Source organism: Ptychodera flava, chromosome 6 (assembly GCF_041260155.1).
Source record: "Ptychodera flava strain L36383 chromosome 6, AS_Pfla_20210202, whole genome shotgun sequence".
In the NCBI taxonomy this organism is placed as follows: Eukaryota; Metazoa; Hemichordata; class Enteropneusta; family Ptychoderidae; genus Ptychodera; species Ptychodera flava.
Window position 1 is genome coordinate 34,366,322 of NC_091933.1, and position 20,113 is coordinate 34,386,434.

At 37.7% G+C, this 20,113-nt stretch overlaps 2 protein-coding genes across 2 annotated transcripts; both read left to right on the top strand.

Annotated features, from left to right (window-relative positions):
• Positions 1–652: 652 nt before the first annotated feature.
• On the top strand, positions 653–14,267 carry LOC139135574 (sialin-like). Its single transcript, XM_070703038.1, has 10 exons — positions 653–1,233; positions 3,194–3,399; positions 3,703–3,936; positions 6,576–6,663; positions 8,045–8,140; positions 8,466–8,608; positions 9,589–9,738; positions 9,848–9,980; positions 11,714–11,958; positions 12,463–14,267. Exons 1-10 carry the CDS (start codon positions 1,191–1,193, stop codon positions 12,694–12,696), a joined length of 1,572 nt encoding a protein of 523 aa, XP_070559139.1. The 5' UTR covers positions 653–1,190; the 3' UTR covers positions 12,697–14,267.
• A 1,222-nt stretch (positions 14,268–15,489) lies between these two features.
• LOC139135576 (mesencephalic astrocyte-derived neurotrophic factor homolog) lies at positions 15,490–19,922 on the top strand. Its single transcript, XM_070703040.1, has 4 exons — positions 15,490–15,672; positions 16,446–16,570; positions 17,734–17,875; positions 18,370–19,922. The coding sequence occupies exons 1-4, from the start codon at positions 15,561–15,563 to the stop codon at positions 18,534–18,536; spliced, it is 546 nt and encodes a 181-aa protein (XP_070559141.1). The 5' UTR covers positions 15,490–15,560; the 3' UTR covers positions 18,537–19,922.
• The last annotated feature ends 191 nt before the right edge of the window (positions 19,923–20,113 follow it).

Here is a 20,113-nt window from a genome sequence, read left to right on the forward strand (position 1 = left end):
ATCGTATCACAAACTAAAGATGCAGTGGCAGGTGTTAGCAACAACGACATATGCTGAAAGTAGAAACAGGTGCCGCCAACTGGTAAATTTCATGAATTTCTCAAAATCGTCACAAAACCTGTTTTGAAGGCTGATATACCGATTTTTCTTATTTTTGACCCTGACCTAAAATTTGGAGGGGAAAGTGAGAGCTGTTCGTAACTGCCCTCCCACTGGTATACGCTGAAAATGTGCCCTCCCACTGAATTTTGTTGCCCACTGCCCTCCGGTATCTACAGTCTGCCCGCTCCCCACTTCCCACAACCATTCAAGCTCCCCACTGCCCTCTCCCCACTACTGAAATTCCCCATTGCCAACTAGATGCCCAATAGGCAACCCAGATCAACACAAAACCATGCAAGCAGTTAGCAGTATACCTTGGAACATTGCTCCCCCTCCCCCTACGTATTTTCCGGTGCCCACTGTCAAAAATTTTCTCCCCGCCCGCTGAAAGTAATGAAATTTCTTCCCCGCCCACAGTAAATATCGATATTTTTTCCCCGCCCGCTGATTAGTTTTGAAATCTGCCCGCCCGCTGAAAAACTTCGCACGAACACCTTTTTGTACGAACAGCTTCGTTGGCGGCACCTGTAGAAAGGTCTCAACGTAAACGAAGATGAACACGCAATGAACAGGATTCCTTCACATTCAACTATGCTTGGGAAAGTTGTATTTTATTTTGGCTGTACAAACTTAATTGTTGACATTGAAAGCCAGTGCATCGTCTTCGGTAGGATCCAAATAGCCTCCGATCCTCACTGTGTAGAAACGCCACTGGAAAATATTACCAGTCTGTGCGATAGTCGGAAACCTCGTTGAGAAATAAAGCTATGATTATTTATGGTAGCTGTTCAAGCTTACACACAGTTAGTATCGTGTGGCAAATGCGAGCTTCGCAAAGGATCAAGTATGGCACTCCGAATTTGTTTCGCTGACATCCATATGGCGCCACCCTACGTTGAAAATTTACAATTTATATATTTGAGCCCACTGTAAAACTTGTGCTGATGACCTGATATTTTCAGGGCTCGGTACATGTGAGATGTCGTGCCTCCCGCTCTTCTATAACAGAAAGCTGATACGGGCCACCACTGAGCAACAATCAAAACTTGAAGACACTGAGTTGAAAGTTGCCGAAAAACCTGATCGCCATGGCAACTTCGATAGGACTCAAAGAATCTGATTCAGAGAAAGGTGGGTCTCAGTTCAAGTTTTGTGTCGATAGTAGTGGACAGTTGATCCACAGAGTGTTTTCCACTGTTGCTTTCAGTACTTTGGCACAGCGTTGAAATGGAACCTAGGGAGACATTCACAATTATTCTGAGTTTTCGTTGCTTTCAGCGAGTGAGTTGTCTACGGGTGACTGAACTATTTCTCCACTCTAAAGATAACCGACACAATTTGTTCTATAGCTCTCCCTTGTTAAAGAAGAGGATTAGGGGAGAGAAGATGTTGCACGAGTTTCCAAACCTTATCAAAAACTTAGAGGCTTCTTGTAGATCCAAAAGGCCCCTGTGTGACCTTAAAGGCCATCGCTAGCGAGTTCGGAAACGCAAAACAATGGGCCGGTAAATCGAAATCAGATAACAGGCGTTATGTTTTTGTTGACATACATTTGTGACATATTTTCTTTGAAAAGGCTAACCTCGGAATCTATTAAGGTCATAACATTTTTAGAAAACGTTTCTTCGCTGGATGGTCGTGGTCATAGTGCAGTTCTAGGTGCACACCCCTATCCTCCCGCTGAACAAATCGACTTGCGCTGGGTCACTTACACCTTGTAATTCCCTTCTGTTGTTTTACATTAGAGCCATATGTATACAATTTAGTGAAACCTGTATATATTAACGCGTTCATAAATTACTTCAAGGGGTCACTTGTACCAGACGTTCGACTATGATCATTTTGCTGACATCCCCAGATTTCTCCGATACATGCTCTCACTTTTGGCGCGCTATTTCTATTCAACAGTCTCGTCAACTGCAAGACGCACAATTCTCCGTAGAGAGCATCATTCACCGAAACAGTGTAGAATATTTTGTGTCGATTGCAAAATGTGCATCAGTCCTGTTCACAGGAAAGTTAATAGGTAAAGCTTGTACTCCATAAAGTCGCCCCACTATCATGTTGAGAATGGTTACTGCTCTCACCATCATGTTATCAGAGAAATCATGATATACATGGTATTGTACGGCAAAAACACTTTCAAAGATTGAATTTGAATCGATTGGGCATTTCAAAAGCTTGTTCAATATCAAGACATACATGTACTTTACCTGTGCAACTGTCAAAGTTTTAATCTTTCATGCACCTTTTTGCAATGATTTATGAGGTAGCATGGCTATACGTCTCTTTTGAATCAAGATTTATGACAGATAGCAATAAATATCAAGATATTTACATCAGCGTTTGCTTGAAGCTTATTGAATTATTTTATTAAATACCCTAGGTCACTGCATATCTCAGGTAAAGGGAAAGCAAACAACCATCACCTAAAACTACCAAGTACATTAAGTTTCCTATGAAATAATGTATCCCCTCGAAAGTTCGAACTTCCAGATTGACAAAAATAAACTTTGGCTTCAAACTGCTTCAGATAGCTCCATTATTAGGTCTTTTTTTTCAAATTTACAAGCCCAACCAAACGCTTTTTTCTCCGGGAATGTTGTCTGGCATTTGGCAAGTTTTCAGAACAAATTTTACAGTACACGTCACATGCATTGCAATCACTAACAAGATTAGATGTTCCATTATCATAATGCACTTGAATCTTCATCATCATCATCGTCATCATATTCATCATTATCATCATCATCATCATCATCATCATCATCATCATCGTTGTCGTCGTCGTCATCATCATCATCATCATCATCATCATCGTTGTCGTCGTCGTCGTCGTCATCACATCATCATCATCATCATCATCATCATCATCATCATCGTTGTCGTCGTCATCATCATCATCATCGTCGATGTCTTCCCCATCAACAACAACATCGTCGTCGTCATCATCATCATCATCATCATTATCATTATCATCATCATCATCATCATCACCACCACCACCACCACCATGTATACCACTGACATAAGTGTTCATAATTACTGTCATTCACGGTTTGACTGTAACTCTTTTCCATTTTGGTACCAGTTCCGTTTTGGACGTCCTCAAGGTTTGGACTCGCTATACTTGCATTCTTTGGGTTTGTATCTATGTACGCACTGCGTGTCAATTTGAGCGTTGCCATGGTTTGCATGGTCAACAACACAGCCTTGAATGATCCTGACAACAGCAGTGACGTAATAGATGACGTGTGCCTCCCTGATTCCGGCTCGAACTCTACTGGCGATGACGTTGTAAGTAGACTTTAATATTGTATTTATTTTCATTGTGAATTTTGGTGACTTTCTATTCAACATTATGATTTGGTTAAGCGCATTTATATATGTATGTATGTATGTATGTATGTATGTATGTATGTATGTATGTATGTATGTATGTATGTATGTATGTGTGTATCTATCTATCTATCTATCTATCTATCTATCTATCTATCTATCTGTCTATCTATCTATCTATCTATCTATCTATCTATCTATCTATTATCTATGTGTGTGTCTCTCTATAAAAACCAATATTCATTTTGATCTCTTCCCCAGGAAGGGAGTTTTATATGGGACAAGCAAACACAGGGTTTGTTACTCTCGTCCTTCTTCTACGGTTACATCGTCACCCAAATTCCTGGTGGCTGGTTTGCTGAGCGCTATGGCGGAAAGGGTGTCTTTGGATGGAGTATGTTTGTCACGGCCGTTTGTACGTTGTTGACTCCATTCTTTGCAACGATCCACTGGGGGCTTGTCTTCGCCCTCAGGTTCGTCGAGGGATTGGGAGAGGTAGGTTTGTCTGCATATTTTCGGGCGTGTTGGTCAGAGAGAGAATATATAGCGTATTACCTTTTATCGGATTTTGTTTTTGTTTGAATACCCAAAACCCCTTAAATACTCGCAAAACATCTACAGTCAAAACATCGTAGTTTCCTAATTTAAGGCTAAAGTAAGTTTAAACTTGCGTTCACTCAAAATACAAGATAGCCGGGTAAGCGGTTAAAAACATTCCATACAATTATATTTTTATTTTGCAGTTTCCTCTTTAAAAATTCAGTCCTGTATAAGCCTCTCGAGGATGCCGTTATGCGTATAACCACATGTTCAATTGTTGTGATATGGCTACAGCAAATAAGTATTGTGTCGCAATCAATGTAAAAGTGGTAGTTTGATTTTTGGCGACTGAGATTCGGACGGAAAATTCTGTAATTAAATTTTATATGTTTTCTGCAAAAATGTTAGTGCACGCTCGGACGCAAAACAAACTATTTAATTTGGTAGGCCACAGAACCAAGAGGTATACTTAGAAGATGATGACGGAATTTTATCATAAGATGTAAGATGCGGTGAGAAAACACTTTTGTTACGGATAGACATTCGCCGAATTGAATTCCGACTCGGAAACTTAGAAATTACGATAACGCCTATAATCAAGATATCGTTTTGAAAACGATTCCATCGCATGTTCATATGAATTATCAATAATTGTGTAACTCATATAACTAGTAAATGAAACCATGGACAGTTTTCGCCTATGATAATGATAAAATTGTGAAGGAAGGATAGTTTTTGACAAGCTCTGAGGCCGTGAGGACACATGTCCTGCGTACAAGTATAAATCGAGGTTACGTTCAGCGGGTCACGAACGGAAAAGGCATACTCTGGAGCCCCGGGAAATTGAGATATGACCTGAGATTGGCCTTTTGTCGTCTGACCTTCTCAAAATGGCCTTTCTACTGAGTTCTTCGATAGGAATCACGTACTCAGCGAACCCATCGTTCCACTAGCAAATGTGTAGTCATACATTCCAATGAAAGATACGTTCAACTTGATGTGATGTCATGGGTCCAGTGTAGCATAGTCTGTGAATAAAAATCCCATTTGTGTCTGTTTCTCTTTTCGCCCCCAAAGTTTCCAATACTTTATTGGACACATGTCGTTGCGCCATCACTCATGAGACGTTGTAAAAATCTGTGTTACCAATGAAATATTCACAAATAGACATTCCGATACTCCAATATTTCGCTTGAATTAGATTGAGAGATGCGTCTTCGAGATCAGAAGTGAAAATACCATGACGTGCGACTTAAGAGTCAGGAAACAAAACTAATATTACTGTTCATAGTTATACTAAAAGGAATTCTACATAACAACTGGTAATTCAGACGCGTCAAAACAACTATTACCCTGTACACTCTCGGTGGAAGCAGATTGGCGTTCACCGATATTTAAGTATTGGTATCTAGTATCAAAGACAACGAACTTTCGCCCTAGTTTCTGCCGACAGCTGCGTTGCATGGACGACAAAGATAAACTTCGAAAACACAGTTACACAATGGCATGGGTATCGGAACGGAATTGACTTATGAAGGACGAGGGAAGTGCCTGGAAAATAATAATACGATGTACACTTGGCGATTCCCCTCATGTGCATTTATACGTGATTCTAAAACAATTAGAGGACATGAAAACAGGAAAGTTGGAAGAGTTCTGAATGTCACAGATACGAGGGCAATGCACGGTTGACACGGAGTCAGCATTGCCGGCCATTTAGCCCACCAATTCAGGAATCATACAGCTACCCTTATCAACTCCTGCCACTGCAAGCTCACTGATGGTGTACTGTGCTTGTCAACAAGCATGGCGTGTACAGCAATCGAAGTCATTTATTGATTTTATGAATATAATGCCCTTTGCCTTCCTCTCATATGATTTCACGCAGAGAATTGATGACACCTGTGTAGTTATGATGGTGCGACACACATTTGATTGTCAATTTCTAATCACGGGGACTCGAAAATACCCTACACCTGTACAATTTCTCTGTAAACTTTGACGTTTGTAACGGGAACATAATGTGACTTCGTCCCCTGTCTCAAACAAAACAGCATATTCATATTGTCACTGACTCGACGGAAAGTGATGATTTACATTAAAAAAAATATGGTATTAAAAATGATATTGGAACAATTTTCATAGTTCGTTTGACCCCCAGAACACTTGTACATGGACAATCCACTGCTTCTGTAGTAAATGTAGACCTATATAAATTTGGTTGTTTTTGAAAAATGTTTTTCATTGTTTTTTAATCTAAATTGTTGTATATTTTACGTCAGCTTTTTCTTTAGCTCGTTGGGTAGTGTGTTATGGGAGACTGACTTTGTATAGGTGTTTTGTACCTGTTTTGGTCACACAATGCTATGTAGACCCTTTTTTAGTTTACGTTGGATAAATCTTAATGAATAAATAAACAAATAAATAAATAAGTTTTAATTGCTCACATAAGATTCCGACAATCTCGCGATTAGTTGTATGATGTTGATGTCACAAAGATTTATAATTGTGTTTCTTAATCTACATAGGATGTTTCTAACATATCATTTCTCAATTTTTCTACTCCAATATTTCACCCTATACTGTTTTTTCAGGGTACCGTATTTCCAGCAGTACATGCAATGTGGGCCTTGTGGTTACCTCCTCTCGAGAGAAGTCAACTTGCAGCCATTGCTTGGGCAGGTAAAACACCATGGATTATGTTCTGTTTCATCCTTATAGCTGATGAATATATAGTAGTCTGTGTTTATCATGTCATGGCGACGAGCAAAATAGGCACAGTAACGTCCGTTTCCAGTCCTATGCAACAGGTTGCGACAAAAGACTGGATTTAAACAAAACTTTTTTCCATATGAACAGGTTATACGTGCAAGATTTTGTGTGGCATAACGATTATAGCCAAAAGGTTGCAGAAATGGTGTGGGTTTTTTTTGTTGTTTTGTTGTTGTTGTTGTTGTTGTTGTTGTTGTTTTTTGGTTTTGGGATGGAGGTTTGGCCAAATTTAGATACGTTCAGAACACAATGCTCACTAAAAGAAATTAAACTTTGCAGGTACAGATAATAAGTATAGTAGTATTGTCATGGAATTTCAATATAGGTAGTATAGTATCGACAGCGGACGAGTTTGATATGTGCGCCTATATCGCGCTGTATGGGTCTTAGCACCTTTTCTCAAGTGTCGTTTTATGGCAGGCAAACTGTACGTATACACCAACAGAGATAAAATCTGCATGTGGTTTATCACATTCTCGTAAATTTTGTAATAAAGGTGTCGGTACATGTATAGAGTGCCCTCTTTGAGGTGACAAAAGGGCATAGCCCTTTGTTTTCAATTTCTCACTTCTTCGAGAAGAAAATGTCAATACCCACCACATGGGTATCACAAATATGAGCGAAATAATGACCAACATGGGATTGTACAACACCATACTGAAGTTGTACTTAGTGGTCTTGGCAGACTTCGCAAGTCATTTGCGAGGTATACGTGCAAAATAAAGCAGCGTCACTCAGTGGAAAAATATCGACGTAAATTAAAGATAAACTTGTCACGCAACTTTATCAATCATGTGATCACAGTAGTGTTCCCAGTAAGAACAAATTTGCAGTTGATATTACCAATACCTGGGGCTGATCACGAGGCAAAATGAGAATCTGAAAAAAACGAAAACCAAAAGAGAAAAAAATCGATGGAAGCCGACATCCCTTTCGACTCACGTAGTGAACAGTGGACCAAAGGGGAATTTTTCAACTAAATGTTGGTCATTAAGTCTCGTTTCAATTTATACACATGCGCAGGCATACTTTAGCAAGCATGTTGATATAGGCATATACCAATTTGATATCAAACTTTAAAGTGCGAAAGTTGCTTAACAATTTACGATCTAACTAACTATCAAGAAATCTCCTCATAACATAAGCCGGTCTTTACTTGCTTTTCTGAATCTTGTTATTGTCATATTGACTGAGAACATTTCCCGGTATGATTATTTCGCCCGCTTTCGTTGCTTCTCGACATTTTGTGCTGATATAAAGTATAAATTGCGGCATTGTCCCTTATTTACAGGAACCCAAATTGGTAATGTTATAACTCTACCAGTGTCAGGTTTACTCTGTGCCTACGGATTTGCAGGGGGTTGGCCATCAATCTTCTATGTTCTGGGTAAGAGTTAATTGTCTAGTTAACAATTGAAATTATATGTATGTATGTATGTATGTATGTATGTATGTATGTATGTATGTATGTATGTATGTATTATGTATGTATCTGTCTATCTATCTATCTATGCATGTATCTATGTATGTATCAATGCATCTACGTATGTATTTATATATCTAGCTACATATCTATCTATGTAAAAGAGTGTCGAATCCAACGGCAGTCGGTGCAGATTTTTTCGTTTTTACGTGACTGTTTGGTTTTTTTGCAAGTGTGCAATAATAGACTGAGAGAGTTGTGAATCATGGTTTGTTACATTGGTCCGTAGGTGTAGCAACAATTGTATGGTTTGCCCTGTGGATGCTAATCGTGGCTGATTCGCCAGCAAAGCACAAGAGGATTTCAGCGGTCGAAAGGAACTATATTGAAAGAACCCTGGCGGAAGAACACGCATCACGTAGGGAGGAGAAGGTTAACTTTGGTTTAATGAAACATATATAAGTAATCCAGTTAAGTTACTAAGGTGGAAACTGTGCTCGGAACACGGTCAGAAGCTTACAAGGACATGCATACGGACATCTATCTATCTATCTATCTATCTATCTATCTATCTATCTATCTATCTATCTATCTATCTATCTATCTATCTATCTATCTATCTATCTATCTATCTATCTATGCGTGTATATCATAAACGTGTAGAATCACAATCACTCGTGTGTGGAGGGACTGTTGGAGAATAAGGAATAGATAGATGGACAGATAGATTGACAGAGCGCAACACACAGACATACAGAGACAGGCTAGCTTCAGTTACACATCCATCCATCCATCCATCCATCCATCCATCCCTACCTACCTACCTACCTACCTACCTACCTACCTACCTACCTACCTACCTACCTACCTACCTACCTACCTACCTACAGACAGACAGACAGACAGACAGACAGACAGACAGACAGACGGACAGACAGACAGACAGACAGACACACAGACATACAGATTGACAGGCAGATGATCGGACGCCGTCTACTGTCAGTTGCTTTCAATGATTGTTCTACACAAATTAAAGGGAGGCTGTCGTCGTAACTGCGCGAGTATGACGTTCTTGTTTACAAACACTGTATTTCATCCATAATATCTAGGTGCATTACGTAAACATAGCCGTAAGATTTAAATTGTACGATATTCATTGTTAACAACATGTTTTAACTTTCATCAATCGCCAACGTACGTACTACCCTAGATACAGTGTTTACATCGGTCGTAGGGGTCCCTAGCAACCTTTGAGCAGAGTTTCGACCACAGCCTCCCTTTAATAGTGTAAAAATACATGATGAAGTACAAATTTGTAAAATACATTCCACATTTAGAATCAAAGGCTAGACAGATAGTATTTCCCATATAAACTACACTACAGACATTATTAAATCATTTTCCGTCCATAGGACCACCGAGTACCGTGGAAGAAGATTTTAACATCACTACCATTTTGGGCAATCTTGATGACCCATATGTGTTGCAACTGGGGTACATATTCGCTGCTGACTTTCCTGCCAACTTACATGAGAGAAATCCTGAAATTCGACATCAAGCAGGTAAGGGAAAACGAAACGCTCACACTTTATTTTCTTCATTCTTCTGTTTAAAAGTACACTGATTCGTGAGTGTTTTGATACGTTATCGTGATGTGTAATTTTTTTCCAGAACGGCCTATACTCTGCACTGCCATACATCGGATTCTTTCTCTTCATAAACATCGGAGGATTTATTGCAGACTTAATAAGGTCTAAGAAACTACTAACCACTGCAGCAACGAGGAAAGTCATGAATACTTTAGGTGAGGAACTTTAACCCCATCTTCCCATATTTACCAACAACCTTAGTGATGGTCTGTGTATCGAAATTGTAATGTAACAACAAGCTGGTTGACAGATCCAACATCATTGCGAATTCAAAAATAAAACATAGGGCCAAAGTCCCTGAAGCTACTATAGACATGGATACAAAATTAAGTATTTCCTGACTGTATGAAATTATCTCACTAAGGTCATCCTAGGGACATGTAAACCAAATATTGAAGCTGTCTGACCAGCGGTTTTGAAAAAACAAGCGACTCAACAGTTGACAGAGCTCTGCTGTGTTATGTAGAGAATAACCTTTTGTGACACATGTATTGATGAAGAAGGTGGATATCTTTGATAGCTCATTTCAGGATGGCCTGACCAAAAATGGAAAAAAATTCGTAAAAATACAGATTTGCATATTTCATCAGACTATATTAGTGTATAATAGCAAATAAACGAGAGTTAATTACATTCTAATCAAAGTAAACAAGACTTGCTTAAATCAAGATTTACGTCATAAAAAAACAGCATATCTGTCAGGTTATAAAGAATCTTGAGCTGGTTATCTTTGGTAATATCAGTATTTTCATCCTATTAACCAAGCACATATTATTTAACTTTCAAGTTAACATTGTAAGTAAGTTCTGTTGAATAAGTTTAGACTGTACTACTCAGAGAAAGCACACTGAAGAGACAAATGTTTCAAACTTAAGAAGTTCAAGGTCATCAAAAGCATTATAAGGAATCATGTTACACTTTCATTGCACTGTTTACACAGATTGCATAATTGCTATAAATAGCACATGAGGAATCTTACAGCCCAGCTTTACCATAAAAACCCTATCACTTTGACCACTCTTTTAATTGACCACTCTATTTTTTTCCTCAAAAAGTAATCTTATTTTATCCTTACCAAGTCAACCATAAATGGCAATTAGAACTTTCTCTATCTCTATTTATTTGACCACCCTATCATGACAAACTATTTCTTTTAGATAACATAAATGGTGGTTCAGAATATATCAAAGTTGGGATTTAGGAAAGTTGCCTTTACATGTTTTAATCCTCAATTCACTATGAACTGTCAAAAAAAGTTGAACTTTCTGATAATTCCACACTAAAATTATTTTGGCTTTGATGATTTCCTAATTAATTCAATTATTTAAAATCATATTAATTATTTTTTTCTGGGTGAATTGATAGGGTTTATACAGTACAAGAATTACATACAATGTAAGTCAAACTTTGACCAAAAATGACAAAAAAATTCCTTAAAAATACACATTTGCATATTTCATCACAATTTGAACAAATCTAAGTTGGGTTATCCCTAGGGACCTGTATACCAAATAACAAAGCTGTCTGACCAGCGGTTATGAAGAAGAGAGATTTTTTACCAAAACACCTTTTTGGCATTAATTTGCCTATTTTCAACAATATCAAAAAATTAAAAAAAATAGTTTCTCAAAATCATATTTTTCATCTACACAACAAATATCAAATCAGTAAGTACTGTGGTTCTCAAGATATTTGAGTGGACGGACGCCTCACAAACGGACATACATACATACATACATACATACATACATACATACATACATACATACAGACTGACGACGGACGCCGGACGGATACCCATCCCAATAGCTTCTATAGACTATAGTCTATAGTAGCTAAAAACAACTTTCACGGTACTGAATTTGCATTGTGAACTGTACTTTTATAGGGTCTGTAGTACCCGCCGCTTTCTTGGTTGCTACGGGATACATGGACTGTACACAATCGACGCTCGCTGTGGTTCTGCTGACCATCGGAGTTTCATTTTCTGGTTTCCAATATGGCGGCGGTTTTCTGGTCAACCATGTTGACATAGCTCCAAAGTATGCCGGTGTGTTACTCGGCATAACCAACACTACGGCCACTTTGTCGGGTATCATCGCCCCCTATGTTATCGGCAGCATTACCACAAACGTAAGCACACTGTTTGTTTTGCCATTGTATTTTTGTCTGTAACTTCATAGTTACACGTTTAAATTTTTCAAGGGGTACAATCTTCGCAAATGTTTTTGAACAAATCGAAATTACATAACAAGTTTTGAAGAATCGAAAAGTATTAAACAGGTAGACATTTCAGCAGGGGAAAAATACTCTGTGCTCTTTGCCCTTTTGCTTCTGTCCTTTCGTAATTCTTTGGTGAGTGTTCGACGTTGAACTTATTTCCGTGTAAAGTTGCAAGACTTTACAATAATGGATATAGCGCATTCAGTGTGTTTGATAGTATATGGCTTTAAAAATATATTCATGTTTTTCATTTAGTCACTGCCGTGGATTATTTATTATTTATTTATTTATTTATTTATTTATTTATTTATTTATTTATTTATTTATTTACAACACGTCTGAGCCTTAACCTCTGCAGGATATTGGCTCGTAACAATACTACTTTCCCTCGTTTTTTTTTTTTTTAATTCACAGCAAACACAGCAGGAGTGGCAGGTCGTTTTCTACATAGCGGCTGCAATATACACCTTCGGTGCCATCTTCTTCATAATATTTGGCGCCGGTGAAGTGCAAGATTGGGCGAGAGATGACGACGACGAGGTGAATGGCGCGGCGAACCTAGCTTTCGAAAAACAACCTCCGCCGTATGAGGCAAGCCATCCCGAAAATCAGTCTGTCAATGCCGATGATTCCGAAACTCGTTTCTAAAGAGGCGGATTAAGTGTTAGTAAACATGAAAACTGGCGTTGCTCATTCATTCCAACAATTTTCGCACGTATCCGGTTCCACAGTGACATAGCTTTATGGAACTCTGAGTTGTCCATTCCTCGTTATATACTCGACGATCGACTAAACTCAAAAATTGCGCCTCTTCAAGTTTTGATATGTAGCTGTCTTGCCTGTATATAATATAGTAGTCTTATGTTACCCCAGAAAATATTTTATTCATCCTTTGTCTAATTACCGTATTGTACAACTGAGGGGCAGCCAACGAAGTTGTTCGTGCAAATAGCTGTTCGAAAGCGATTTTTTACATGGCAGCAACTTTCTGTGGGCGGGTAAGGGGTGGATGGGCATTTTTTTGTGTTTAGCAGGGTGGTTTGTTTTTCCATTCGTAAGGGATTCTTTTTACTGCTTAGCGGGCAACTTGAAGAGGGTCCTTTGGATAGGCGGAGAATAAGAATGTAGAATTGTCCGTTTGAACCTTTGTAAGTGGGATAGAGAGCAAAGTGGAGAGGGGATGGACGAGAGATTTCCTGGCAGATATTCCACGGTTGAGAGGGGAAAACTTATGGACCGGAGGGAGGGGCATTTTTTCATATCATGGCGGGGACAGTTACAAACAGGAATTATTTTTACCTCCAAATTTTAATTTTGTTCAAAATACTGTATAATTACATTTATAAATTTCTCAAAATCAGCTAGTTGGCTGCCCCTGACTGAAAAGAATGGATGGGAAATGTGTGTAGCATACACCTATATAAACCGTTATATGTTGTTGTTTTTTTTTGGACGAGCAGAAAATTTTCGACAGATAATAAAACGAAGAAAATGCTGATGAATTGCAAATACCAAGACTTTCAAATTTATTTGTGAAAATTGATCTTGAATACGGTTCTCTTTATGATTGCACTGCCCACACTGAGCATACTGAGTTTAAGACATGACAAACTCAGAAGGAATACATGATTGTGCCACTGGCCCATCAAGATAAAAATACCCTAAACGATAACTTTTCATGATCATCAAGAATGTAATAGCCAATCGAAGAAGCAAGATCTGTCGAATTATAAATGATTTGCCAGGCAAAAATTGTACGCCCAGATGGTGAATTTCTTTAAGTGCAGCTTCCTTGTTAAATTTTAAGATCAAGACCTGAACACCATATCTGCTTTAAGGTTTGTAATCTGATTGATTGTTTCTCCGTATGCTAGATATTCATCAAAATAATGCATGCATCGTTCCTTCTTATTTGTGCAAATTTCGACTCCTTGTGCATAGGGACATTTTTGTATAACCTTACCAGTGTTTCAACCATTCATTATAAAAAGAAACCCAAACCAAAAATTATGAATATACTCAGTAGGTTTATTTTGGTCCTTAGGAAGGCTTTCGTTTTACGGAAAAAATAGCAGTATATAAAAAGAAGGAAACTGGTACCTGAAATTCGCATGATTTTACATTTAGCAATCAATTTAAAGACGATTGGAATTAATTTGGGATGATTCTTAGATTCTTAGATTGTTTAATCTGCAAATTAAGCTCGTCTGCTTTTCTTTTTAAGTTATATACTTGTTTTTTTATGAGTAATTTGTAATATTGCAACATTCAGCTGCAGTGCATCTAACACTAATAGAAATTTGAACAATATGAAGATCGAATTCTCCTAAATTAGTTATAATTGTGTTTTTATTACTCAAATGCAGGTAGGAACGCAGCGTGTTCGCGGCCATTTACCAAATTACTTTGTATCGAGGGCTGTTTTGAATTCATTTTTTTTATGTTGAGTACACGACGTAGAAATCAATATACGATACACTTTCTTTTTTTATTTTTTTGTTTGTGAAAATTGCATGACTTAAGAAAGCATACTACATTGTAAGTGTTTATGAGGTCCAAAGCTCCCTATATGGCCACGCCGATTTGGATACGCGCTATATACGTGAAAAGTTACCAGCACGATTTTGCAACAATCACAAGCAGTTCTTGTGTCCGCACAGACACTTTGTCGGTGCCATCAGCATCCTCAGCGAAAAATCAACAATATGGAATTAATTTTCTTAAGTGTTTCTTTTGTATAATGTATTCTACCGTTCTATGACTTTTGCTTTAAATACCTGTGCTATTCAAATTTGTTTGTGAAAAAAAAATCATGGAGAGATATTCAAAAGAGTAAAAGTTTGATAAAGTATTAAATACAAAAATGTTACCCATATTTATGCCTTTTTGAATTTTTAGATTTCCAACCACGTAATATAAGCTTACTACAGAATAACTGATACTGTGCACAAATACGTATTTATATGCACAGGTGTTCTGTATAACAAACGTGCATTCCACCTTCATTTGCACTATTATTTGCGAAAAACGGACAGTAAGCTTAACATAACATAATATAATAAGTATTTCCGAATGTGTTTAAAATACTAGCAACCTATTTCAATAACTGTTTGTAGAAAAGTTCAGATCAAAATGCCGTCATCGAGTTTGTTTAACTTTCACGGGGAAGAGGTTGAGATCAAACGCAGTGACAGACAGGACTGACTGCAGAGCGCGAGACAGGAGCGGGCGAGTTTTTTTAAAAAACAGCGCCATCTACGGAAGACTAGTAATAAAAAAATATCACGTGATTTACAGCTTGTCCAATCAGGTTAGGCCAGCTGTACAACTGTTTAGTGGAAACTTCAGTGATTACATACACGTTGACATTCGTCTTCGACACGTTTCTACAGTGAAATTATCTATCAGATATCCCAAATGCAATCCGACCGAACTCTTGTCTAGTCAAACGGAAGAGAGACCTCAAGAACAATTTCCTATTTTTACCAAGAACTTCTTTTTATAACGAAACTATGACGTATAATATACAGAATCTCACGATATGGTTTACCCTCGTAGTTTTTGCTTGGTGTGTCCTGGGTATTTCGAGAACAGAAGCAAAATTGAAGGAAGGCGACTGTGAAGGTAAGCAAGCAGCGTTTGACGGCATCTATAATGTCAAATTGTTAACAAGGTCTGTTTTTTAATATACAAAGATTGTACTTGATCTTTTCTATGTACTCACGCGCGATGAATGTGATATACCGGCTTTTCACTTCCGGTTTTGCTGTTGAATGAAAACGTTCTTACACTCCGCCAGAAAATTCCAATTCCACTCTCAGTGTATCAGTGTGGTAACCGTTATTCAACCCAGTACCCGGTGAGAGTCTTAGTCGTAGAAGCTATAAATATGTAATGCTGTATATGGAACCATAAACGAAAACGTCCGTTTTGAGTGCCAGTCGTAATGTGTACCGGGTTGGACCACGGAGACAGGTTGGTAGTTCCATGGATGTAAAAAATAGCCATGGTAGTTCATTGTCAATGTCTGGTTGGATTCGCGTTGCTTGTTAGGAACTATGCAAGAAGCCCAACCCGCGTACCGGGTTTATAACACACAGACCTCCATAGTAAACCAACAGCAGTAAGTTAGCAAATACCGACTCACAACATTACTCACCAGACACATGACTGAAGCGCCATAGCTAATGGTGCTTGTTGTTTGGCACTGTGAATCGTTATTGCATACTGACATCACCTTAATTAATGAATGGAGCCATCACTGATACCGTTGGTGTATAGCAACTATAAATATAGTTGATCTTTCGAATTCATACCACCACGCCTACGGGTTGTGATTAATTAGGTTTAATGCATTATGCATTTAGTTATTTGCTTTTGTCTTTTTTTCCCTACAGTTTGTATCAAAGTTTTGAAAGACTTTGGAAACTCATTATCAGACGAAGATCGCAAGAGCAAGGACAAGATTGAAAATCAGTTTAAAAAATTCTGCAAAACAGCAAAAAATAAAGAAAATAGATTTGTAAGTATTTAACCACTGTTCAGACAATTTTCTAATTACAGATGCTCAACCAACCCCTTGCCCCCTTACCAATTGTAGTTGTGAAAGTATTCAGTCACGACTCCAGATCAGGTTGTTCCAGATTGGTCACAGTTTGCATGGTTCCAAGTACCCTACTGTTGTGTTGCAGGAGAAGCTGATGAGATGTACGATGTGTGTAATTTAGGAATTCAAAATGGCAGATGTCCACAAGTACACTATTCATGATATATGCAAACGTGTAGTATTGCTCCCTTTGTGTAAGGGAAGTTGAAACCCTGCCTACGCCAAGAGTACATAAATTATGGTAGCATCATAAATTCTATGTTCACTAAATATAATATGCAGTGTATTACACTAATACCACCAGATAAAGCAGAGTTTGTAAGCAGAATTTTTATTTGCTACTTCTGTTGTATTAATATTTGACACACATGGCTCTTCCATTTGATGTAATTACCCTTTTTTAAATGTAACCAATGGCAGAACACTGTGATAGGGTAAAACTAGCTCAAAGCTCATTTGTTTCCCTTCATTTGTTTTTAAGCTAAAGCAAGTAGAGGGAAAGCCAGACATATGCTTTGGAAAAGATGCATATTGTGAACTTTTGAAACTGAGCATTTGTTGTTATACAGTAATGTGTTGATGTGACATCTGGTTCCTTTGTGTACACACACTAATGCATTCATCTACCGTAATTCATTCCAAAGAGAATGGCAGTGGAGAATTACAAGCAAACTGAGCATCATTAATTTAGATTCAAATATCAAATTTTCATCCTTTTATGTCTCAAATTTAAAACTGTCTGTCTGAGATAAGAGTCTTGTTGGGAAAGCAAAGACAGCTTTGGCACATGTGTGAGAAAATTCTGCAAGTAAATTTGATCAAATTGTCACTTTAAAATTTGCATATCTTTTACCCGACCAAGATACCTGACCTGAATTTTTTTCTTCAATTCTGACCCATATTAAAAATATTCAACCCCTTCCTATGTGTCTGTCAATCAACCAACACCAAAAGGTAGGAACAAGTAAACAGACTACTGTATATAAAATGTAATGACATATTTTGATGCGTCTGTGTACAGAAGCCGTAATGGTATAGATGATGATGGCACCATTCATCTGTTTGCATATATTTTGCAGTGTTATTACCTCGGAGGAACCAGTGATGCTGCGACAGGCATCTTAGGGGAAATGAGTAAACCCATGACGAACCATCTGCCGCCAGAAAAGATCTGTGAAAGACTAAAGAAGAAAGATGCACAAATCTGTGAGCTCAAATATGGTAAGTCACCCAATGTATGAAGGATGATGTTTCACATGTCTAATCTTCTAATCTAAATGATGAGAATTTACAGTTATTGCAAGACAACTTCGCTCTTCCTCTGAGTCCCGCCTTCTCAGGATGCCATGGGTAAGCAAAAAATCTTTCGGTGAATGCTCTTTGTCCTACTCAGGCCCTTCTTCATGGAACAGTCTCTACTTTAACCCTTTCACCACCATGGTTTGTCCCAAATCCATTGTTTTCTATGGTAAAGTTGGACCTGTATACAGGGAACTGGGGGTGAAAGGGTTAATCTCCAATACTGTCAATCATTAACATATTTTTGTAATGCTCTGAAGATTTACCTGTTCAGATGCAAGCTTAATTCTGGAGAGCTCATGGATAAAGTGCATATTGAACCTCCCTTATTGTTATTATTGCCAATCCTAGACTTTGTACAAAATCATCTGTGAAACATTACACGGCTATTTTTATTATTTGCTTTTTTTTTTCAGAAAAACAAATTGACTTGAATACAGTAGATCTCAAGAAGCTCAGAGTAAAAGAATTGAAGAAAATTTTAAATGATTGGGATGAAACATGCAGAGGTTGTGCTGAGAAATCAGACTTCGTCAGAAGAATTGAAGAGCTTAAGCCTAAGCATATGCGCACAGAACTCTAAAGAAATATATTTGTTGAACGAAACTTATGTTTTTTAAGTCTGCTTGGGGCCTGTTGTCACCAAACAAAACTGTCCACCTGCAAATGAAGCTTGACTTCAAATGAAGCTTGACTTCATTTCTCCTTCTTTCTCTCTCTCACAATATGAGGAACCAAGTGACCACTGTAATTGTTACTCTGTTAGAGTAGACAGTGTAAATTTACTGTTTACATCAGATTGGGTCCATCGGCAATGTGATTCTGTGTGTTTGTGCTACATTCTGTAGTTTGGAAGCCACCACAGGGCGACACACAATATCACTCCAAGTAGCAATTCAATGTATGTAAACAATAAAAAGATAATATCTGCAGCATACTGCTGTACCTCGTGTAATATCTATGTTGTCTACATAAAATTTCATTGGTTACTGTAACAGGTGTTACTTCAACACAAGGTTTTTATCATTTCCTGCAGGCTGATTGCCATCTTTAATGAATCACTTTTACAGTATGAGAGGGAGTAATATTATTACAGCCACTGCAATAACCTAGAATTGGGTGTTTTTTTAGCTTTATGTATTTTTTATGTCTTTCCCCTCCTTGCCTTAATCCCACTCTGTATCACGGTCAACTTATTTGTCATAGAAAGATAGCTTCTTTCTTTGCAGTACATGTATGTTTACTATTTATAAAGCATGGTACATTTCACCCTGCTTTTTGTATCTTTTGTTACTTTCTGCAGAACATAGGAATTTTTCATGGTATGTTTTAGGGACAGGACAAGTAAAATACAATTGCCACCTCCAGTATTTGTAATCTAAATTAAATCCTAGATGAACAACTTGAACACAATCTTGCATTTGTACAGTTTGTAGTTCTAAAGTTTCTTGAAATACTTACAAACAGTTCAAAAACAGTAAATATGATGCTTTTTAGTACTTTGTCTGATAAAAAAGGTGTTGAGTTTGAAAGAATGGTAGATTTAACAGTAAATTACACCTAGTTTTTGTTAAACAGGTCCCTGTGTGAAAGACTATAGATATCAAAGTTAAACCTCAGCTGATTACAAACTTTTCATCTGAAGTACATGAGAAAAGACTGCTTCAGTACCGCTATGTATGATTGTCATCATTTATAAATGGTGCCATATGGTACAACTTTTCCATGGATAAATCTCCAAAAACAAAAATCAATCCTGCAACAACAGGTTTTGCCAAATGTTTGAAAAAGAATTTGACTGAAAGAAGACCAAAATATGCAGCGCACAGATTTGATAAACATTTTCTTAGTACCTCTGATATTTTCTATTCTACACTTGCAGTGACCTGTGAATCCACTTTCTGTACTCGGGTAGTCAATGAGAACATTTCTGATGATAAACTGAATAAAATTTTATAGTGAAAGTTCATTGTGGCTGGCATATGATTTTGAATCTGTGAAGTATTATGAGAGGAGTTACTCCAGTCAGTGGAGGAAAGTGCTTTTGTCAAAGCGTATACATGTAACTGTTATGTTAGTCATCAATTTGTGATAATTTGACAAATTATTAAAATGATACAGATATGGTCTTGAATGACATAATTTAACAGGAAAGGAGCG